The sequence below is a fragment of the Talpa occidentalis genome, unplaced genomic scaffold, assembly GCF_014898055.3.
Source record: "Talpa occidentalis isolate TD23 unplaced genomic scaffold, MPIMG_talOcc4v2.1, whole genome shotgun sequence".
NCBI classification, from domain to species: Eukaryota; Metazoa; Chordata; class Mammalia; order Eulipotyphla; family Talpidae; genus Talpa; species Talpa occidentalis.
Window position 1 is genome coordinate 137577824 of NW_026555331.1, and position 24222 is coordinate 137602045.

At 43.8% G+C, this 24222-nt stretch overlaps 1 protein-coding gene across 1 annotated transcript in view; it reads left to right on the forward strand.

The window, feature by feature from the left end:
* SND1 (staphylococcal nuclease and tudor domain containing 1) overlaps positions 1-24222 on the forward strand; it is a 408553-nt gene that overhangs the window by 213757 nt on the left and 170574 nt on the right. Inside the window, exon 13 of the mRNA XM_037512772.2 lies at positions 9165-9275. Within this exon, the coding sequence (XP_037368669.2) occupies positions 9165-9275 (111 nt within the window). The remainder of the gene's footprint in view (positions 1-9164; positions 9276-24222) is intronic.

Sequence of the window (24222 nt, forward strand, 5' to 3'; positions counted from 1 at the left end):
TTGTTTTATTGCTGCTTACATTTAATGATATGCCTCACACACTTCAGCCAGGCTTCATCATTGTCCCTCATATATTTGCTGACTTGCAAGTGTTATATCAGAAAAGGGCTGGCAGGCCTCCCCGGTGGCGCAGCGGTTGAGCGCTGGGTTGCGAAGCTGCCCGCAGCCTCTGCAGCGCTGGTTCGATCCCTTGACGCCAGGTGAGGGTCCCACATGGTGCGCAGACCACTCCTGCTACGCCCGCTGCTCCCCTCAGCAGTGTACTTTGTCGGTCTGCCTCTTCTGTTCCCTGCTTTGGCTCTGGTGAATTCTCTCACCCTCCTGTGCTTCTGGCTGTACCCAGTGCTTGTATAAATAAATAAATAAATCTTTTAAAAAAAGAAAGAAAGAACGAAAGAACAGGGCTGGCATAATAGAGTATAGTACCACAGCTTTCCTTGTCTTATAAAGCCATAACCATGATATTGCTGTATAAATGAAACGATCAAATAAGAGGTGGCAATAAGATTACACTACTGCAGAAATCCTGGGGGCAGAATAAAATTGTCTGTTTAGTAAGCATAACTATTTGATGTTATGTGTCTTTCCCCTCCTTTTCTAAATTGCTTTGACCCATATTTTCAACAATATTCTCTCCACTAGCCAGAATTATGAAGAGAGTTTGGTGTTTAATCCTACCACTTCCATGTATATCTTCCTTATATTTTCTCAGGGTGTTCTTTCAGGAGATCAGTGGGATACCCCCTACTGTAGGGACATCTTGGAAATAAAGGTAATGGGTGTGATCTGACTCAGAGGAACCTTGGAGGACAGAATTCACTCTTTTTGGCTGGTTGACAATAAGGTGGCATCTCTTCATTGCTCCCTTTGAAAATCCTGCTCCCTGGATATCTTTGGTTCTCTTTCTTTTCTCCCCACACTAAAGGGTGCCCACTGGGACATGGCCTCTGATGCTAGGGAGGATGGTGCCAGTGCTCAGAAGTGAGCCTGTGTTAATGACGTGTCTGAATGGATGTGTCCTGCAGGGATTCAGGGCCTGCCTTTCTACAAAGTAGTCATTTCGTCGTAGAGTGATTGTTTTTCTTTTCCCTTTCTCCTTCCTTCCCTGCCTGTCTCCTTTCTTTCTCTTTCTTTTCTTTCATTCTACCAGGCTTGTCTACAGCTCTCCATTGGTTTCATTCCAGTCATTTGGAGTTCTTAAAATTGGACTTACTGGTCTTTATTGTATTCTTTCCACATCCCCCTCCCCCGAAGGAAGAATGATTAGGATTCATTAATGGACAAAGAGTTCCTTTGCCCCAGAGTTCATGATTTCATATCTCAACTCTAGTTTATAGAAAATACTTATCCTCAGAACATTCGTGTTTAGAACCTGTACATATTCTGGACACTCTTCAAGAATGAGCTAAAACTTACTGAGGATTTGCTCAGAAGAGGGCTGTTTGGCTGGTAAGGCTATTCATATCAATCCCATTCCTGAGTTTGGCTTTCTGGGGTCGTGCTGTGTATTCTGTTGCATTTAACCCTGCTGGTTATCAAAGTAGTCGCACTTATTTTTTAGAGCCTGGAGTAAGGATATTCTTGTCTCAGACTGTTTTCTTAATACGTTCTTTGATAATTGTTGGTTTTCCCTCCTCATTTCACTCGAGTTTCTTACTAAGGAATGTCAAGGCATTTGAATCTCCCTCTTTGTTTTTGATCTGTTATGAATTCTGGGAAGGTCGGTAGCGATGGTTTGGATTCTCTGGGGGCTATCCTGGTGACAAGACTCGTTAAGTGGAAAAAGGAGCCATTTAGAGGAAAAGGATCAAAAAATCAATTTGAGTTATTTTTAGAATTGCATTAGTTCAAGGGGGAAGTGAAAAAATAGGGAAGACAGTAGGAGAGAGATTTGGTAAATCTATAAAGGAAGTTTCCAATTATTGATGCTTCCAAAACAGAATCTCCTGTCTACATGTGCTGCTTGGTGCTGTGTGAAGCACCTCATGGATATAGTGAGGGAAAAAGCGAGTGGAAAATCATTTGTTTCAGATTCAGGGCAATTCAACCATTGGTGATTAGAGGATAAAAGACACTGGGCGGGGAAGTGAAGTGTGGTCCCTTGGAGAGGTCAGTGTACTACCCTAGGGACGCTACTTGTTTCTCTGTAGAACTTTTTCCTGGTTTGAGGCCTGGTTGAAAAGCAATGTTGTACTAAAAGATATGTGTTCAGGGCCTCCCCTGGTGGCGCAGCGGTTGAGCGCTGGGCTGTGAGGCTGCCCGCAGCCTCTGCAGCGCCGGTTCAATCCCCGGCCACCAGAGAGGGTCCCACCAAAAAAACAAAACAAAAAACAAAATAAAAGATATGTGTTCAGTGCCATTTTCTCTAGATCTTTCATTCAGAATTCCACTTGTCCTTCAGATTTCTTTTGTCCACCTTTGATAACCAAGTCTACCTCAAAGAGCAGGGGTAGTAGAGGTATTAGTGTAAACTGACAGAAGATCTAAAAGGAACCTGTCCTTTGGACCTGTTAGCTATTAATCACCCCCCCCCCCGCCCAACTCTCTTTTGGGGTGGAAAGCCCTCATTTTCCATATATATCAGTAAAGGTAGACCTAATATTCTGAAGAAAATACTTTTCCAGTCCTACTTACTTTCCTACCTCCTTGTTGAATTCTGTGGTAGCTTCTCCCTCCTCACTTATCTGTAACCAAGCTGCAAAGAAAGATGTCAACTCCCTGTAGTTCAGCCCCACAGTAGAACATCCCCGTATAGCTTAGTAGAAGTGAGATGAGCCATCTGCTATGTTAGAAATCAATATTGGAACCCTGTCATCTGGGATCTCCATCCCAGCACATGTGAAGCTGGAGCCAAATGTATGAACAAAGTGGAACCACTTTTCCAGTGTAAGATCCTGGCATTTGGAGGGGAGAGGTAAAAGAAACCCAGGCTACATGCCTGATTTCTTGCTCGATCCAGGTTCTCTCACAGTAAATAGCCTTAGCAGGTGCATTTTGTGCTTGGGTTTATGAAATGTGACCACAGGACCTTGGAGGTTTGTAAAGAAATTGTGTGGGAAATGTGTGTCTGTGCACACATGTGCCTCCACTAGAGAAGCTGTGACTGTTTCCAGTGAATTGGTTGGTTAATTATCTTTCAACCCTTTCCTTTAGTCTTGACATAAATAGATTGTTGAGGCATTCTTCATGGGCTTGCGTTATTCTGATTGAGTGTACGCATGTGTATTTGCTTTGAAGAAAATATTCTGCTTTTGTAATCTCCACAGACCCTACAGTGACTGATAAAATGTAGCTGGTTTTCAAGTGGAAAATGTTACGCTGAGACAGCTAGAGAGAAAGCTATGAGAATTATATCCTCAATCATATAGAGGATGAAGGATGGAGAGAGAAAGAGTGTATGTGTTTTACTGTATTATTCTTTATGCCCACTCTTTAGAAATACACATCCATTTAACACAGGTTCTGTTCTATCAAGAGGTTTAAAGTATTCCCTTTAAATTGAGCTGTGCTGTTAGCACAAAATCATAGAAGTCATAGAGCACATGCACATGCTCGTGTGTGTGGTGTACACCAAAGGTTTTTCATATAAATAAAACCATCTCCAGTTTTGGAAGTCGGGTTTCTCACTCTCAGACAAGGGAGTTACAATTGTGTTAGAAAACTCTGTGTCGAATTGGAATTGTAGGTGTCTGTGTGGTCTGCTGTTTCAGAGTCTCTTAGAAACAGAAGCCAAGGAAGGGATTAGACATGTGTGGTAGTGGTTGGAGAATTGCCTTTGGAGGGTAGATGGGCAGGTTGCTGGAGGAGACTAGGAAACCCTTCAGACTGCAGTGCGGGTCTAACTCCCATGAACGGAGATGGAAGGAAGAAGGCTGAACTGGACAAGTCTAGGCTGTGGGACTGTTCTAGGCCTTCACACGCTCTTTAGGGATCCTTGGCCCGAAGCTGCCCATCAGAGGAGGCCCGCGTCTCTCAGCAATAGGCCTGCATTAGTATCTCTGCTGCACCTTGTCATTGGCTGGGAGCAGCTGGTGGGAAGCGTGGCCTTGGCTGAGACACTGATGGATTTTGGAGCACAGCAGCTGGGACTGTCAGTCAGTGATGCTTCCTGCAGTCAGAGCTCCGAGAGGCACATTTTCTTGACTGCCACACATGGTTTTTAATAGTAATAGATATAGAAATAAATGTATAGAAACAAAGAAAGATGGAGTGTGTGCTACTTAGATAAACTGCTGGTTTCAGAACAACAAAAAATCGTACAAGATACGATTGGAACATGTGTCAGAAAGCAGGGAAGCATTCCAGGGATGATGGGGGACACAGCCATGGGACCCAGAAGCAGCTTGACCTAGTTTCTGCTGGCAAAATTGCGAACAATTTCATCAGCAAAATATCCATAGGAATAGATTATAACTCTTTGAATAAAATGAGATTCCATGAGTTTATACTGATATAAATAAATAAATGAGTAGCTTGGGAGTTTGATACAGGATGAAAATTACATTGTACAAAGTGTCTGCTCACAAAATTCCAGTAATTATAGAGGAAAAGAGAAACTTCACAGTGAAGGAGCCTGGCAGACACTGTCCTAATCAGGTGATTAGGGATCATGACCCCTAAATTATACATCATTTTATAGGAGGCCAAGGGAACAGTCTAGCTTTTCTTTTATGGCATTCCTGCAAAAATGCTTAGTTCTGGGGCCTCCCTGGTGGTGCAAGGGGTTAAGCATCTGCACTATGAAGCTATCTGCAGCCACCACAGCACGAGTTCGATCCCTGGCCAGGGAGCTGACCCACATGGCGCAGCAGACCTCTCCTGTCTTGCACAGTGCTCCCCTCAGCAGTGTATTTCAGTACATCTGCCTGTTTTGCTTCCCCCTCTGTCTCTGGTGAATTCTCTCACCCCCCCCCCCCCCGCCGACCCCTGCTCCTCTGGCCTGTACCCCAGTTCTTGTATGCATAAATAAATAAATCTTAAAAAAGAAATGAGTAGCTCACATGTGATTACAAACAAGGACACATTAAACAAATCAGAATAGTGCGCCTGTAGTCGTCTGAAGTACAGGGCCATGATCTTCTAAGAAAGACAAGGAACTGTTCCAGGCTGAGACAGGCAACTACATTCACTGCCTCATTCCGAACCACATCCTTTTCCCACTATGTACTCTGTGGTAACAATTGGCAAGATTTGAGTAGGGTGTATGGATTAGATGGTATTAATGTAGCTCATGATATCCTGATTCTAGTCATTGTATTTTGATTCTATAGGAAAATATCCTGGTTTGTAGGAAATGCAGAACTCAAGTAAGTGGGGGAGATGGTGCAATAGGTTGGTTACTGTCACTATTCAGAGAAGAGGGGCATATTCTTTGTACAGTGTGGACTGGTCCTGTTTGGGTTGGTCCAAAATTTTACACATATGTTAAGTAGTCTAGGTAATTTTAGATAGTTATCTGACCTACCAATATGTTGTTACTGTCAATCTTGGTATGGAATAGTCAGGGTTGGGGAAGGCAGGCAAAACTGTGATGAGACGATGATAATCTTACTATAATTTAAAACCCTGTTCTCATGTCTGCACATGGAACACCCTTTCTTCATGTTGGCAGAATACGAGATCCCATCATTTCCAAGGTATCTTTTAATGGTAACGTGAGCTTATTACAACCTGCTTGCTGGGGAAATGAGTTGGGGGGAGATATCCACTCAGCAGTGGTCTTCTGACAAAGCCCATGTGTGAGACTTCTGTGCCTTGTGTTTATGTCAGGAGCACCTGATGAGGCCTACTGGAAACAGAGCCTTAACTTCTTTCTGTTTGAAGAAGCATTTCAATCCCAGCACTAATTCTCTGTTTCTAGCTGATATAGAGATGACTTCCTGTTAGAGAGTCCAAGACTGTTAGGTCCCTTTTTGTGTGCTGATTGTGAATTACCCATTCGAGCCAGACATGTAATTGGAGTGGAATTACTGATACACTCAAGAAAGCAGAACTTACAAATTTGTCTATAGCAGCATAATCCTGGGCAACTCATCAACACACCAGTGTCAGGTTCTGAGCAGTCTTTGACCAGGGGGATAATCTCCCGACCTTTCATTAACAGCCAAAGGAAATGAATGAAAGTCAAGTGCATGGATCTAGGCTAATTCCATTTTCTCTTTCTCCCTTTCATTCTTTTTAAATTTCAGTATTAGAAAATGGGAGGGGGGTGGGGTGGAGAGAAAGATAAAAGCTGGTCAGGCTTGTAGAAACCTTTTCTTCTTAATTCTGTGCTGGGCAAGCTTGACTAACAGATGCTTAGGATAATAAATAGTATTCCAATGCTATATTTCCAAAGTGATTAGATGTTTTTCTGCTACATCAAAGGCTTTCTCAAATTGCTCAGGATGTGTTAAAACCAAATTAAAAGACTGTTGTCATTTTACCGTATCAAAATTTTTTTTATTCTAAGTTGGCTAAATTTCCTTCAGATAATATTTACTGTCTACTTTACACCAAGTGTTGCAGCCCTGGATACAGAGCAAGAAGGATGCGCCCCCTGCCCTCTCATACCTCAGGAATTAAGACAGCAAATGAGCAACTGTAATATAGTGTGAGGACTCATAACAGGGACACATGCTTCAAGAAGGAAATGCACGAAATGTGATTTTTTTAAGTCTGACTTGTAGTAAATACCCAATAATGAGCATTGTTGGTGTTTTATGTATTTTTACTCTCCTTACGCTCAGCACTGGCACCACAACTGTTCCTGCAGGCGAAATCTGTAATTATGGATAGGAAGTTATGAGAACTTGGCTTAGAGTCGAAGGAAAAGCTTCAGAGAGAAGCGGGAGGAAGGTAGTGGGTAGGGTGTGGAGCTGGGGGTCTTACCTGGTTGGTAGACATTTTCTAAAGGGAAGGAGAGGACAAGGACTGTGTAGGACAGGGGAGATTCTCTCGGGTTCTCTGTTGGTTTTGCAAATGCTCAAGAGTTTTATGACTTGAATTGAGCAGCCATAAAAAGAAGAGTATTAAACATTTGGGCTCTTGGGGGCCTCCCTGGTGGCGCAAGGGGTTAAGTCGCAGCACTATGAAGCTATTAGCAGCCACTGCAGCACAAGCTTAATCCCTGGCCAAGGAGCTAGCCCACAAGGCGCAGCAGACCTCTCCTGCTGCCCACTGCTCCCCTCAGCAGTGTACTTCAGTCAATCTGCCTGTTCTGTTCCCCACTCTGTCTCTGAAGAATCCTCTCCCCACCCTCCACCCCCACACCTCTGGCCTATACTCCAGTTCTTGTATGAATAAATAAATCTTTTTTTAAAAATAAATCTTTTTAAAATAATAAATAAAATCTTTTGCTTTGTGTTCTCCAGCATTTCATAGAGTAGCTTATTTGACTTTTTCCTCATCTGCTCCGTCATCCAGCTTTCTCTTCCAGACACCACGTATTGACTATAGAATATCCATGTGCAGTAATTCAAGCTGCAGTAACAAACAAGTCTTTGTTCTTCTGGCATTTCAAATCTGCAAGACATCTCAACCTGCCTCAAGTGGAGTTGGCACCCACTTTTTTCCTTTCCTCTGACTCCTTGGTGGGTGGAGTCTCTCTCCTGCCCTGTTGGGGCTTATTGGTGACACCTTTTGTTAAATTCTCACCATTTATCAACATCTACAACAGCTGATTTGGGGATGTTGGCATTCTCCAAGCTGCCAAAGCCAGCTCCATGACAGTGACAGCATTTGCCAGCACGCTTATGTGGTGACTCAGGAGACCGGGTGGCCAGCGAAGCAGCCTCTTTGTGGGAGTGGATTTTGAGAAGTGCTAATTCCGTGGCGGGTTGGAGATATTAATATCATGCTGGCAGTAGATAAACAGGCAGCAGAGGGGCACAGAATGAGAAGAGAAGCAGCCACAGCAGCTTTTCCTCATTTCTCTACCCGTATATATTTTTTCCTTCTTTTAGAAATGTATGTCCTCCTGAGTTTTGATGTATAGAACCCTTACGTGGCTTCACGTGCACATAGACCAGCTCCCAGCCTCTCTAAAACATGAGTTTCTAAGAACACAACTGTGAAGAGTTAACTGCACTGCCAGACCACACTAAATCATAGCATATGGTACCGTGGCCTATTGCTTCCCATCCCCCCTCCCTGAAGGGCTGCTAACCAGATGGTTTGAGTGGGGCCTTTGGTGTAATTATGACAGACAAAGAAAGACATAACCACCACTCTCCCTCAGTAACATCATACCTCTTGTTTCATGATACTCGCTACAGGAAATATTTGAAAATGTGTTTGTAGTTTTATTGCTTCACCTCAAGGCTGGGGGGCAGCCATACAAATGTGCTTCACTAGTTTTCTGGGAGTCATTTCCAGTGTGGTCTTCCTTCTTCCTTCTACTTACCGTGGCACCTCTTTCTCATTCTGGCAAAGAAATGATTCAGTAAATATGAGAAGTGCTTTCAACAGGATTCTGGTGTGAATATTGTGTGGTGGGATAAAGGGACCCCAAAGCTGGGCCTCTCAGGTTTGATACTTTTTATTGTACTTCTTCCCCCAGCTCATGCAGTTTTCATAAAGAACATTAATTCTATGCCTAGACCTCTTCCCACAGCCCTCCCCCAGTTCATGCACAGCCTTACTTTCCTTCAGCCCCCTTTGGGGCACAGAGCCCCTTGCTGATTGGCGTTGGCAGAGAAGCACTTTGTAGTGTGTTACAACAGCGATTCTTACATTGCCAAACTGGAACAAGACAGTTTCGAATTACAGTAGAGGCTAGAAAGGAGATTTTGAGAAATTTAGGTCATGCTTTTATGTGTTTTGTTTTTTATCTGTGTGCCTGAGATTTTAGAGCAGACTTTTCTGGAGGGTAGTGACTTGTTTATAACATTCTGTAAATAGCCTGGCCTAATGTGGGCTTTTTACAGATATTCTCTGCTAGTTTTTATGTATGGATTGATACAGCATCTGACTGTACTAAGCAGGAAAATGCTGATCTAGGGGACTTTGTTATTTTACATTTTATTTGGATTTCTAGCTTAGCAGCTCATTGGTCTTGAAACCCTCGACTTCTACCTCCCTCTGCCGGGATGCCTTAAGACCTTCAGGTGCTAACTGTTATTATTTCTGTTGACTGAGCCCCATCTGCACCTCCAGTGCTCACTGACCTGTCTTTTCTGTTGCAGAAACATTGCTGAGGCCCTTGTCAGCAAAGGTCTGGCCACAGTGATCAGATACCGACAGGATGACGATCAGAGGTCCTCTCATTACGACGAGCTGCTGGCAGCAGAGGCCAGGTGAGGTGCACATGTTGGGACCCACAGCCCCACTTCTTTCCATTGTCCAACCGATCCCTGAGCAGAATGGTCTGGCAAGTAATACACTGAGAAAAGCTGTATCCTTTTATTATTCCTTTTTCTGCAGGGATAGAAGAGGACACACTTTGAACTTAGTTTACCCTGGATTACATGCACTGGGCCTCCATTTTTTGTATAAGATATGCTCTCCCAGGGTAGATGTTGTAAAAGGAATCAACAAAAAAGTACTAGATATTTTGATTCTCAACGCCCTCTCATCATTCAGTGAAGCCCTGCTGCTTTTGCAGGACTTTGCCTCTGGTTCTTACCTCCAAGGCCTCTGCTCCTTGGCCCCTCCCAGTAATCACCTCTAGACCTTTTGTCATGTATAAAGGAAATGAAAACATTTATTAGGGAATGAGTTTTGGTTTCACACTTCTGACAGCTGGCAGGGGAGCATTTGAGAAGCCCCGTGACATTTTACATTTGTCCTTCATCTCTGTGGCTGGTTGCGCCAAGGACATGCATACTTCTCAGCAGTATTTCTTACCGTTGACATTCCTCAAGGCTCATGCTCATATGGAGACTTCTGTCACTGGGTGGTGCTGGTAGTTGAGTGATTGCTAGACTTCTAGGGTTCAGAGTAAGAACTGGCTACCACTGCTGAATTGACTTGGGTCGACTTCTGTCGCTGGTGGTGGTAGTTGAGTGATTGCTAGACTTCTAGGGTTCAGAGTAAGAACTGGGCTACCACTGCTGAATTGACTTGGGTAGCTCAGCAAAGCACTTGAACACAACCAAAATGTAGTTTCAAAGTGATGGCAGGCCCTGGCCTCCCTCCGCCATTTTTCTGTAACCAAGCACTGACTTAATGGTAGAAGTTTTGTCCTTGTCCGCTTATGCTCTGCACTTAGATGGGGAATGAGATTGGGCATGTTATCTATGTTTCAGTTGTCGTTAAGATCACTTCTCTTGTTCTTTGGCCGAGACTGTTGCCCTGATATGTGGCATTTACCTCTAACACCATGTCACATCCTGATGGATAAAGCAGCTATAGATTGTCACACAGAATGTAAGCTGAGAAATCAGTCTGTCAGGCTACTGTGCTTTTTGGATTTTTTTCTTCAAGGTTTTTCTCAGGTCCTGTCTGGGACCTTGTAAGGGCAGGACTGGACCAGTGCAGGTTTTCTGTTATCCAGCAGACCGGGTAAAGGAGGAGTCATAGTCCTTAGTGGGTTTTTGCAGGTCTTTTATTGTGGTTCAGCGGGTACGTGGCAGGCAGGGGGGCTGGGGGGCTGGGAGGCTGGCAGTCCTCCCAGCCCCCAGCAAATCCCCACTCTATCTGGGCTCTCTGGCATTCTCTGCTTCTGCTTCTGCGCTTCTCTTTGGCTTCTTTCTCAGCTTCTACTGGCGTCCCGGTGACGCTGCCCTTAAAAGCACAATCTTAGCTCAGCTGAATCCCATCTACCTATGCCCACACCCTGTTCCAGGTGCCCGCCATCAGGCATGCATTCAGGACAAGGATCCATCATCTATCCTGATGGCGGGAGGGCAGAAAAGCCTGACATTTTCTTTACCCTACAGACCTGATCCTGGAACACGAAGAGGTCAGTGAGGATACCAGTGGTAGTTAAGGGCTCATTAATGGCCAGTATAAAATGCTATGTTATACACTCATTTAGTACGTTGTCATTGGAGTTTCTCCCTGCATATGTTATCACTAAACCAGGTGGGCAGAGAGCATTTACGGGGGGGACACGTGCTTCCCCTCTCTTGTGGTGTTTCATCATCTGTCCACTCCCCGCCATGGCCCATGATCTCTGGGCTGGATGCTCAGCCTGCTCTGCTGGTGTTTCAACCTGCAGGTTATGCACCCGGAGAGGGGCAGGTCCCACCCTGGGTTCACTCTGCCACTCATGAATATGTAATTTAGTTCTAACAGGCAGGTGAGCAGGAGAAATAATTGGCATGGCAGCTCTGGATCGTGAGGCCACGCCCAGCTCGGGTGCTGTTTTGTCAGAAGTAGCTGTGTTGTGCTCTGCTGTTAATGAGCAGCACGTTGAGAGTGAGATTTTTTTAAGTTTTTGGTTTTCAGGAGAAAGCAGCCTCTTCGTTCAATACTGGTTTTGAGCTGAAGGAATGTAACAAGACGCTTGCCTGCTGAAGCAGTGAGCTGCCTCGAGATAATTGTGTCGAGCCATTGCTTTCAGACTGATAGTGGAAAACTGGCTTCCGGGCCCTTGCACCATTGCAGGTTGAGTAAATGGAGAGAAATTAAACACTTCCTCAAGCCTGTGAAGCTTCCCCATAAGGCAGTGCAGAGCTCATAAAGAATTAGCAGGAATGGCCAACATGAACTGTGAGTGAGTTTTCCTTTGGAGCAGCATTGTCAACAATCCCCGGGGTGGTGGCCCAGCGCCATCAGCTCGATGCTCACCCCATCGAGGTGAATGAAGATCCGATAAAGACCGGAACACCTGCCGGTTAGCAACGGTGCTTAGTAGCCATTGAAAGATTTTCAGTGCAGATTGCTCCCTATTTAAAAACAAGACCACCTAATTTTTTGACACTCTGCTGTTTTGTTTGCCTTCAGTTCAAAGCTCTCTCTTCACCCATGACACTCTACTCATGTGCCCTCGGCATTCTTCCTGGCTTCTGTCATGTTACAGCTTATCAAAGATCTTCTTACATGCTGATTCTGCCCCTTCTCCTGCCCATCTATTGAATACTCTCTGAGTTTAGGATTGTTTTCCCCTAGATAGATTAGCTGTATTTTTTCCAGTTGAACTCTGCCTTGTAATTTTATGTCCCTGTCGATGCAGTTCCCCCACTACAAGCTTAGTGTCCTCTGCAGATCTCATTAACGAGTTGTTTACTTCTTTCTTGGGCCCTGGATAAACCCCTAGACAAGAACGGCTTTGGTGTTGACCCCAAGGCTCTCGCTGCATATTCTGTCACTTAACTGTCTTTTGTTTATCATCCTTCAGTCACTTTTTAATCTTCAGTGATCATGTACTGAACCAAGCCAATTTGAATTAATTTCCCATGTAAAATTTCTTGAGGTACTGTATCTAATGCTTTAGCAGAGGCCAGATTAAAAACATCTGCTATGTTCCTATCAGTCATCCATCCTGGACTCGTTAGGTAAATAATAGTGGTTGGTGATGGTAGCCTAGCGAAGCCACTGTTCCCTTTCGTCCCCCTGTCCCCAAGGGTGTAGATTCCAACAGATTTCTTTGTCCCTGACCCCCAGCTGCTGCATTCTCTCCCTGGTTATCGCCAGAGATATCAGCGGTGGTGCACAGTGCTCTTCCATTGACTTCGCTTTCCAGAGCACTGCTCGGCCATTAATCCTTTTAGAGAAACATTGTAAGCTTTGGGGAAAGGGCAGCCTGTTAAAGTGTCTGACTTTGAGGGTCAGCGCAGCTGCCTGCCCAGGAGTTGATGAGCTTTCTCGGGGCTCTGCAGCCGCTGCTTCCGCTGCAGGGGGGAGTCTGATCTGCCAGCCTTTCTCAGATCATCTGATGGGAGCCCGTGGAGGGATGCATTAGGCACATTGGGAGACCAGGTGAGATGGCCAATTTGCAGTTTGCTTCCTGCCTTCAAGCACATCCACCTGCCCACCACAGAACAGCCCATTCCCCCTCAGTAGTTTTGTTCCCCGGGCTGACCCTTTGAGGCACCTTCATTGAGATGCCCGTCTGCTTTTGGGAAATATAGCTCATGCCTCAAATACACGGTACATCTAGAGGAAGTAACATTTTTTCCATTTAAGGGAGAAATAAACCCACAGTCCCCACATGCGGCCTTCCCTTTCTAGTTCCATTGTCTGTCATCAGCTGCCTCCTTCCCCGCTGCCTTGTGTTCTGACAAGATAAGGTTTTGGCCTCTTTACCTGCACTCATGGGCCTTGTTTCTCTCATAGGCTCCATTGAAAAGCCCTTGATTTTGTCCCAGGATACCAAGAGTCCATTTTTGTAGTAAAATGAACTTAGGTGCAGTGACCCGTACTTACTGACACTCTAGAACTTGACCCCCCTTTTAAAGGTATCATATGCGCTCCTTTGGGAGGGTGACACATCACTTCTTTTCTGTACCATCCTAATTTTTCACTCCTATATTGGCCTGCCAATATTTCTTGTTCTCCTCTTCATTGTCTATCAGCTGGCCTGCTGCATGAGCGTGCTCTAGACACACAGCAGGACTTTTGACTCCTTCAGAGAAGAGCTTCTATATCCTTCTAAGGCATTCAGTCATTACTGCTAATGACTGCCTTCTTTTCTAAGGTGTTATGGAATCTCTCATCTACTTTCTCCTGTGTTCCTGGTGAAACAACGTCCGGTTGGATTGCACACAGGCCAGCGTGTAGATTTCTTCACCATCCCAGAGGTCTTTCCAAGTGGGCTTTTGTAGCGCATGCTACAGACACTGAAGATGAGCTGGAAGTGCTTGGCAGCAGATCAAAGCCTGGCTGTGTGCCTTGTTTCCCTTGGACATCCGGACCTCGAGGCGGTCACGTGTGTGCATTCTCCTAGGGCTGCCAATCACATTACTTAAAACATAAAATTTTAAGATTTCCTCAATACATAGCATCTCTGGCTCATTGCAGGAAAGCCCAGAAGCTTGGACTTTATTCCTTTAAGGCACCTTTTAATTCTAAAACTGTTATTTTAAGATAGGATGTATATATTCAGAAAAGAAATTGATGCCCCAGCTTGACTGTGGGAAAGTAATTGTATTGAGCAGTCTGGTGTCTGAGCAAATTTCAGTGGACGTGGTTTCATCCTGGAGGTGAGGGCCATCTGGGCGGAGACAAGGTCAGAATACACCTCTTCGCTTGTATTCTGTTTCTTGCTCGGTGCACTGCACATTGACAAAACTTGGTGGCGTTTTCCCTCAGGGAGTGGCAGCCCCAAGCCACCTCCACCTCAGTCTTGCTGGGCCTCTCTCTCTTCCAAGTCAACCAAGGGAGTCATTTTTCTGATTGAGCAAACTGCAAGCATCCCCTTTCTGTAAAAATAATAATAGCTCCTGCCCCTGCCTTGCTGACTTCTGCACAGCTATTCTCCAGATCCCATAAACACCAGTCCTTGATGAAAATCCCATCAAATATTTCCCGTGACCCAGTAGAGGCGACAGCACCTTCCCCATTGTAGACTTGCCTCTGCTTGAACCTCTAAGAAATCTGTGCTGGCATTTCCATCACAGACTTTGATCAAAAGGCTGTAAACTTGCTGAGTCTTTCCTAGGTCAATAGCAGTAGTCCATATGAAGAGGAAAAATGTTTTAAATAATAATATATTGGTGATGTAGTTAGAGGGTACCTTTGGGCACTTACCAATCAGCATGCATTTGTAGCAGTGACTTGTGAATTTATTTCTCATTTCCACTGAAGTGCTGTCAGTTTCACTGGGAAAGACATGCTCTTGGCCTCTTGATATGGCCAGAGCAGCTCCACTTTTTTTGTGATTTATAGATGACTTTTCTCACAAATTTACGAAAGAAGTAAAATGACACTGCCTTAAAAAAAAAATACCAAAAAAAACCCCTAAAACCTTTTGATAGGGTCCTTCCTGTCTGTATATTTGATCTAACTGACATGTACAGTACTGATTACAAATTAAATATGAAGACTTTGCGATAATTTCTGTTAATCAGAACCTCCGACCTTTGACCTGTATGTAGAAGAGGTCAACAGCACTACTTTGACAGCTCTGATTTTGTTACATGTCCTGATAAGAGGTGAGTTTCAGCTCCATCCCTATCCAGTGAGAAAACTGGTAATGAACTTGAGGTGTTTTTTTATTTTTTTTGAGATTTTGAAACAAATATATCCTCCCAGAGTGTATAGATTACATGAGTTAACCAGTTTTCCAAGAAAACAAATTATTCTTCTATTAGGAAGTCATTTAAGGCTGCTTTATCTCACATGTGATGGCTTTGCCTTCATTTCTTCTCTTTATTCTCATTTTCTTGAGTGTATCCTGGGTCCCAGGCTTTGGGGATAATAGTGGTGAAGACAAAAGATAATAGACTCCAGCCTTACAAAGCATGCGATCTCAGAGGGACAACCATTAGCTGTAATAGTTCCTCTGGATATTGCTATTCCCTTGTTCTTCACTTTTCTTACTTGTTTTCTTAGCCCCTCCTCTTTCTACACAGTCCACCTTACATCTTTTTATTCCACCTCTCATTTCTATTAAATTTTCCCATGAGAGCATCTCCCTGAAAATCATCTTTTCTGTCCAACCTCTGTTCTTACCTTCTCAACAGTTTAATGGCACAGCTTTAAATAAACCAAGATTTCTTACTTTCAGTCTAATGACCTCAAGTGAAACTTCTCTTTGAGTAAAAGTAGATCCTACAGAATACTCTTAAAGACAGAGCTTTGATTTGAAGTTTTTCTCTTTCCTCCACTGTTGAATCACAGATTCCTGGGACATCAGGGCACTGTCAGACCTTTAGCCCAAGCATCATAGAAAGCTGGAGCTGGGTGAACTTTCTTCTGTCCTGTCCACCTCTGCACCCAGCTGTATTACACCATGGCATAGAGATCACAAGCCAGCACAGGGAATGGAGACTTTCCTTTCTCTTTGCTATCTTGCAGGCTTCTTTTCTTTTTAACCCCAGAACTGCATCCCCAACTACATTTGGGATTGCAGATAGGTTTTCCCAGTCCTGAGGCTGCTAATAGGACTCTGCACATGTCATTGCGGGGGGCCGGGGGGGTTTTCTTTCTTGGTTAGGGTAGATCAGCTATTGCGAGTGCATCTGATAACAGGAAAATGCATTAAAAGAGCTGGTGTTGGGGAAGTGATTTGACGATACAGCTGAATGTGGGGAAATTTAGCTTTTCCCTTTCTTCAGAAAAGATGATGCACTCAGCATCCAAATAGCAGTAATCAATCTGCATTTAAGGCAGCACAAATGGCCACTTCTGGAGAGCTGTAGAATGTCGCCATTTCCAAATAGTTTTCTCCTTCAGGATATTAAGAGGATCTGATCACTCTTCTCATTCTATCCTTCTCTTTCCTTCCCACCCCCAGTTCCTTCTGATAGAACTCAAGCTGTGACACTCATCTTGACAATCTGTGTGAGGGGTTTCTGGTAAAGGCGGGACCCACTGGTTTGTCTGCCACCGTATAAAAGCTGTGGTGTAGATTGGGAGGTCATGGTCAAATGATGAGCTCACAGGGAGAAGTCCTCTTTGCTCCATCTTTTGTGTAATCTTTAGTTTACGCTGGTTGTGTTCCTTCAGAGGAAGTCGTTCTTGACAAATCTTCCTAAATAATTTGGTTTGTTGTGCCATAACTATTTATCTGTCCAGTACACCTTGTTCACTTTCTCACATCCCAGTGTTCTTTTGGTCAAGAGGCTTTTGCTCCTTTCATGCAACCCCTTATATGAGATTTCAAAAACATTTGAAACGACCTTTGACTTTTTGGAATATCTCATAACTCTTTAAATAAATGGATCTCAGAGCGTGGCCCTCAGACCACCAATGTCATGTCATATATCCTTCAGGTAATTCTGAGGTACACTAGAATTTGAGATGCACCACCCTAAGCAACTCCACTGTAAACTAATCAAAATGTGTGCCCTGTGTGGCAAACAAATGAACTCTGTTATGCTTGGGATTAGAATCACAGTTATTAGTGACAGAACAAGGCACAAACAAACGTTGCATTTCTTTGTCCTTCTAGTGCCTTGTTTTTGGTCATAGCCATGTGTGTTCCCCACCAAGCTGGCTTAACAGCTCTTTGACTCCTGTCAAAGATTCCCTTTGACTTCTCTCTCTACTCCCTTCGTCGTCCTTTGCATTTTTGCCTCCTTAATTCGATTCCTTCTGAGGAGCCTCCACCAGGCTTGGCTAATTTCATGTGAAATCATCTTGAGTGTTGCTGTGCTTGCTCGATTTGGCTTGTCTGCAGTGTCAGGTATTTGAGTGGGCAGGAGAGTTGAGTCTCTATTATGAAAATCCCCATCTGACTTTTGCTCTAATACTTGGAAATCCCTCAGGAGGGCTGTAGTTCTAATAGTTAATCACTGATACATCAGTGCACAGAAATTCACAGCTCCTTGTGAGGGAATAGCCCCTCCATAGCTTTTTTTCATTTGCAGCATTCTTTGCATCCAAATTTCTTATAAACTCCCTCATGCATTTCTCTTTTACACTAAGCTGCCCTGGTTCCCCCTCCAGCTGTGGGCCCAGAAGTTGAGAAGAATTACTTCCCATTCCGCTAGCTTCTGCATCAGGTTTAGAGGGCCAAATCTCTAGCAGATGGCAATGGATTTTATCCAGCAGGTGCCAGTAAATATAGTTCATGTTGGAAAAACCATTTTCCAATAGCAGGTCTGTTGCTTTACAAAGGCAACATTAACATTTTCTGATTTGTAGATGCTATAATAACAAATATTTTTCTCAGGTACATTGGGGATAAAAACAAACACATGATAGTGGGAATTTGAAAGGGCTAGCAAGTAATTGCAAATTGAATTAGGATAGTGGGGATATGAGTGAATATCTGGGAACACCTAAATCGTAGGGTTTTCCACAAATAGAGTCCTTGAGGCAAGACATGAGAAAGGGAGATGGAAAATAGACTTCCGCTCACTTGCCCTGTGATACAGCATTTCTGCTGGTAAGAATTTATTTTAAGGAATAATTAGCCAGGTGCCCAGGAGTTACTAATGCTACATACTAATACTAGGACACTAGCATTGAAAGTATTATATTCCAGTAATGTCTAGCAACGGTTGATTGACTAAATTCAGGGACACCCATCTACGTGATGGGTTCATTATACAGTTACAAAATAAAATGGTATAAAAAATTAAGAATATAGGGACACATTCTTTCAGTGATTCTAAGTTAGTGGGTATGTATGTGTAAGCATTTGGAAATTACGTTAATGATGCTTTCATATTGGACTAGAATCATGGATCATTGTTTCCCAAAACTTCTTTCTGCTGGGCATGCCTTAGTGATTGGAACATGGAGGACTACAAAAACCACTGTCAATGAAGCATCTGAATATCAGCGCATCTAATCCCATGGTTCTGAGGCCCTGTCCTCTCAAGACTTTAGACTGATATACCGCTGCTTATGCTGCCTGTCTTACAGTTCTTGGTCCTGGGGACAGTAGCTTGTCTGTGTTTCCCATCAATTTAGCATCAAGACACCTCTGATTGTCTGTGCCACATCGCTCACAGCTCTTCCTCCTCTCTCTTACCCAAGCACTGCAGCTTCCTTTTGTCACACCTGGCACAATAGCGTGTGTCTTCCTTTCTTCTTCGATTACTTTTAGATGAGATGATGGCCTAGCCTTCCTTGTTATTTGCTTCATTGCCTCATAATACCTTCTGACTCATTAGTCCGCCCACCTCCCCTTGACCGAAGGACTCAATTTCCTCATTTCCAGTCTCTGCTCACCTTTTCAGTCTTTCTTATCAGTAATTCTGGTTTTCATTGAAAATGCAGCTGCATCATGTCTGTGCCCCCACCTCCCCTTCTACACCCGTGCCTGCTCTGAATCTTCTTTCTGAGTGTCAGGACCCTCTGCTTCCTCTAGCAGCCCAGGAATCAGTTTCCAGGCCAGAGGAATTGTTTATTGCTGGTGTTTCATTGATCTCTGAATTTGGTTCTTGCTGAAACGCTTTTCCATTAATGTGACCTCAAACACGGTGAGAGGTGCTTTAGAAGCTTCGCAAGTTACTCACTCTTTGTTCTGCTTTTTAACCTTTACTGTCAGAATGATTTTCCTTTCTCCTCCTTGATCCTGTACTGTCTATTAGGGTTTCATACAATCCTGCCACTTGTTTCTATTGTATTATTTATGGTCATCACTGCCATTCAGATAGTCTCCCGTCTCTTCTAGTTCTAGGAGACTTAGTGAGGGAAATGTGATGCTTTCATTCTTTATGCACTTCTGCTTCTGCTCAGAGGCCAGGCTTGAGCTCTTCTGCCCTGGAATCTTTCAAGTAGGCACACCAGTGTGCTGAGACCTGAGCTTATATCATGAAATTGTGTGCCCTGGAGAGCCAGCAAGCCTCGCTCTTATGCCTGACCGTTACTTTGGCATTAGTCGTGTTCCTACTCTGATTTCTTTCTGCATGAGTCAGTCATCAGGTATTTGTTTAGCTTTACTGGGCACATAGTAATTGAACTAGATGACCCTGAGTTTATGTAACTATATGAACATAGCTCCATTATATACCATAACACACTTTAAGGAAGAATCTGAACCTTCAGAACATCTCTAGTCTGGCTATAGAAAGAAAAATTAACTCCGGATGCAATTGAAAATAATGTAGCACAGTCTGTAAAATTACATACTGAACTGACTTATACACACTCACCTCAAAGTACAGGTGATCCATGAACAATGCAGAGCTTAGGGGCGCCATCCCCTTGCACAGTCAAAATTCCATGAATAACTTTTGAATCCTCCCTCACCCCAAACTTAACTACTAACAGCCTGCTATTGACCAGAAACCTTACTGAATACATAAACCGTCAGTTACTATATATTTTACATATATTTTATACATACGTATATAAAATTGCATCATGTACTATATTCTGAGATTAAAGTAAGCTAGAGAAAAGAAAAATGTTATTAAGGAAATCATAGATGGACCATCGTAAGGCCTTCATCTCTGTCATCTTCATCTTGAATAGGCTGAGGAGGAGGAGGAGGAGGAAGTAGGGGCTCTGAATGAAGAGGTCTGCATATAATGGACCCGCTTAGTTCCAATTCGTGTGATTCATGGGTCAGCTGTCACTGGAAGATACTCCCAGCCATCAGTTGCCCCTTACCTAGGACTCTAGATTAAGAATTCCTGAAGTGATTTTATGTGGTGAGATTGTGGCTTTCCAGGAACTATAGAAATTCTTTTTATTCTGTAGTATGGGCTTGGGAGGACCCTGCAGGTAGGGGGCATGGAGAAAAGGGCTGAGTGTGTTAGAAGGAATAATGTGGAGCTCACGTGAAGACATGAACTCGGGCCACAGAAGCCCATGAAAGCCAAGTGTCATCATTTCTACTTAATGTCACAGGCTAGTAGTCTTTATTTTGGGGTGCAAGCAGGTAGGCAAAATGGTGGGAAGTCCTATAGTGGTGGTGTGCAGTGCTACATCAAGATGGTGTGTGAGACAGGTGAATACAGCTACATTACTCCTGATAGTATCTTGGAATAAATTGGTGAGGCCTGGGCCCAGGAGCATTCCAGAAAGGTCAAGTGTGCACAATTAGGAAGGACAAAAGTTTTGGATATAGGGAATAAAGCTTTAGCATAGTTAAGCGACATTTTGGTTCCTGGTTATCAAGAAATCATAACTACAAGAAAATTGTGGATGAAACAGAGCATTGGAGGCTCCTGAGAGCCCGCCCTTCCCCACTCCCCTGCCTCCTTGCTATTCTGCACCATTTCTACTTCCCATCACTTTATTTTCCTAAGATCCCTTTTATGTATTAAAATACTTCTTTTTGTGAATTTCTGTTGAAAGTGTCTATTCCCCAGAAAAATTCACATATATAATTCTAGCACCATTTCAGGGTAGTCCATAGATACTTCCAGCATCCTAAATGAAGCTTGCTTATGTCCCGGGGTAAGAATTCCTGGTGTGATAACTATTTTATGATGGGGGTGAGGTTGGCTCTGACTAAAAATCCTTTGACTTTACTGCAATCTCACAAAAATATATGTTCAGAATAGCAATCTACCATCATTGAATTGGAATTGAGCTCATGGCTTCTTTGTTGGCACAAGACCAGCTTTTATTACGTGTCAGTGATGCTAAGTGTCATTGATGTTAAGGCTTGGTTGGTCCTTTTTTTTCCCCCCTGCCTGAGCTACAAACACCAAAACTTAGGAGCAAACTCTATTCCTTTGGAAAGTGCTGTGATTCTAATCCTGTTCTGCTGAGGCAGTGGGGGTGATTTAACATACTTATCTGCCTTTGAAAAGTTGATGGGGTTTTAGTTGCCAGTGGGAAGTCTGTAGCATCTCATACATGAGAATTTCCAACTTTACCATCTAAGGATGTTTTGCAGTCAACAAAGCTGATCTTCACCCTGTTTATTCCAGGAAAAGGTTCCTATTGTTAAGGGCAGCTCCTTTCTAACTGGCTTATGGCCTGGCTTTATCACCTATTAAATGTTTCAAATAGCCCCCTGGGGCAGGCAATGTTATTTTCTCTACTTCACAGATGAGGAAATAAGGTAAGAGTAAGGAGAATGGTGACAGAGGCTCTGAGAGTTAGGATAGAACTCAGGACTTCTGGCCCCAAAGCTCCTGTTCTTGACCACTGGACTTACGGTTTCACATTTGGGACAAAAGAAATTAAGTGAAGTTGGGAGGAAAGGTAGGGCAGGCATTCCTGGAATTACCCGAGACATTTTAAAAAAGAAGAAAGGGGCGGGGCGGGGAGGGGAGAGTGTTTTCCAGTGATCTGAATGAGGTTCCTCTCCTACACTGTAGCTTCTGGAAGCAACGTAGAAAGCTGAGTTTCACCCCTTTTCTACCCTGGTACCCCTTTGTATGTACGAGAACATAGGCCCTTATTTCCTGGCTGGTGCTGATTTCTGTCCATTATTGACACCACTGGTCTTTGTGCTGCTGCTTCTTGGAGAAGAAAGCTTCTGAAAGGAGCAGGCTGTGTTCTGCCCCACTGCTTCCTTTCTCCTGGCTGGCCTGAGTGCCAGCCTGCCTTTGTGAGAAAGCAGCTATTAAGCAGACACAGCAGGAGGAGTTTAGAAGTCAGGAGTTTCATTCCTTGCTTAATGAAAAGGGATGGTGAGCTTTGGTTTTGCAGCCTGCAGGGAGACTGTGGGGTGGGGAGTTGGTGTTTGCTCTGTGGAGCAGGTATCAGGGGAAACAAACATGCTACCTGCCCAACGTCCCAAGTCTCAAGACAGAGCTCCTGAAACCCATCCCAGAGAAACTGGGTTGTGTGAGCCATAGGGAGCCCCACTGAGAAGCAGTGACAGGACAGCAGAGCAGGACCTGCCCTTTTGCATTTGCCATCCATCCTGCCCAGCTACTAGTGGACAGTCATTATCTGCCCTTAGACTTCTAGTGCTGAGATGTAGCCCTTTGACAGGGAACCCACTTTTAGTGTTTGCTCTTTGTCTCTTTGAGGTACATGAGTGAATTTCTACACTGGCACTTCCCCCCAGTTACTCCCTCAGGGACACTCTTGTTGTGGCATCAGGTTGAGGCAGGTCTTCTGGGTGAAGCTAATAGCCCCAGGTCATTTCAGCAGCAACACAGAACAGGTACCAGAGCAACATCAGCATAGGGAAGGGGAGACCAAGCTGAATCACACCATTGAGTCAAATTTCTCAGCATCACTCAAGCTTTCTAGCTGCGCCTGTATAGTATTTGCACTCAGAAAATGAACATTTTTTTTGTACCTAGAATTTATAAGTTCCAATTTTGCCTCTATTTTCTTAAGAGCTGACACTGAAAATTGGTTCTCAGGTTACTATATTTGATATTACAATACTATTTAATTGCTGCTTTTTGAATGTACCTGAAACTGATCAAATTTCACTTTGCAAATTTATTCCAAAATTTACACCTGAATGCAAATAGGTATCTAATAAAGCCCTATGGCCAAAGTAGAGCATTGATTTAATATTAGGACTTAATTCTGGTTTGTATGTTTTTAAATGTCAGACTATTACCATGTTCTCTAGTTTGGGGTTTTATGTTTTTCCCTTTGGTTCACAAAGAGAAAATGGTTTAATCTTTGTTAAATCCTGGATTTCTGTTTATGGCACTTTGAGCTTGGAGCTACTTTGGGATCCTAGAACAAAGCAGAATTTTAGTTTGCTACCCACTGTTTTTGCCTTGAGAACCTCTGTTTTCTAACTCATAGGTCAGACTGTTCCTTTTTTCCCAGTAGTTTATGACATACTCTCCAGCCCCTAGGAGAGGCCAGGAGTTCAGCAGTGCTATAACATGAGCCAGTCTGTTTATAGGGCAGATGCACTTACTTTGGTTGTCCTTGATAGAAGGGCATAAGGCCATAGGTATTTTATGCCCCCAAAGGACCTGCAGAAAACTTAGCAGACCTGCCTTTGAAAGGTGGTGAGTTACAGTCGGGGGCAGAACTTGCCATGCCCCACAGAGGCTTTGTTCCCACACTGCTCTTTTGATTTTATGGGAGCAAAATGGGAAGAGCCTGTTAGTGGCAGAGGGTGTAAAACCAGGGTTTTGGATGGTGGAAGGATGGTGGAAGGGTTAAATCTGCGGCTGCCTTCCAACCACCGGTCTCCCATCAAATGCGTCTGCTCATCCTGTACCCTTAGCATGCAAATCCCAGGGCACCTGCGGGACAGGACATGGAGAATCAGCCTGTTGTGTGTGATCCTTGAAAGCTTCCACGAATGATAAACTAATGACTAGATAAAATTGTTAAAGGAAAAAGTCTGACCCATTTGCAGTTTCTAAAGCTGACGCCCCTGATTCAAATTCAGGAGGAACCTTACAATTTGAGGGATTTGGGAATGTTTTCTTTCCTTTAGCAATTCAGAATGAATGGATACCATCTTTTTTTCTTGTTAAAGATTCTGTATTTTGATCTCTTACCCTCATCATGGCATGGAAAATAGATAATAAGGGAAAGCATTTGTTTGTTGTTTTTGAAAAGAAGACAGAAATTTCAAATCAGTGGAGTGAAAGACAGCTCCCCTGGGATGGAAGAAAGGGTGAGGGATAGAGGATAAAAACCCAAGTATGTACAAAAATGACAGCTCTACTTTGCACTGAGTGACACCCACCCCATTTGTTTTATGTGTTTGATTTAGAAAGTTAGAGCCTAGAAGTAATCGCTGCAGGTCTGTGTCCTCTGCTTCAGGTGGTTGAGTGAAGAAAGGTAAAAATATGGTGGCTATATGAGGACCCAGCACACTGACCCTGCTCTGGGCTTGCTCTACTC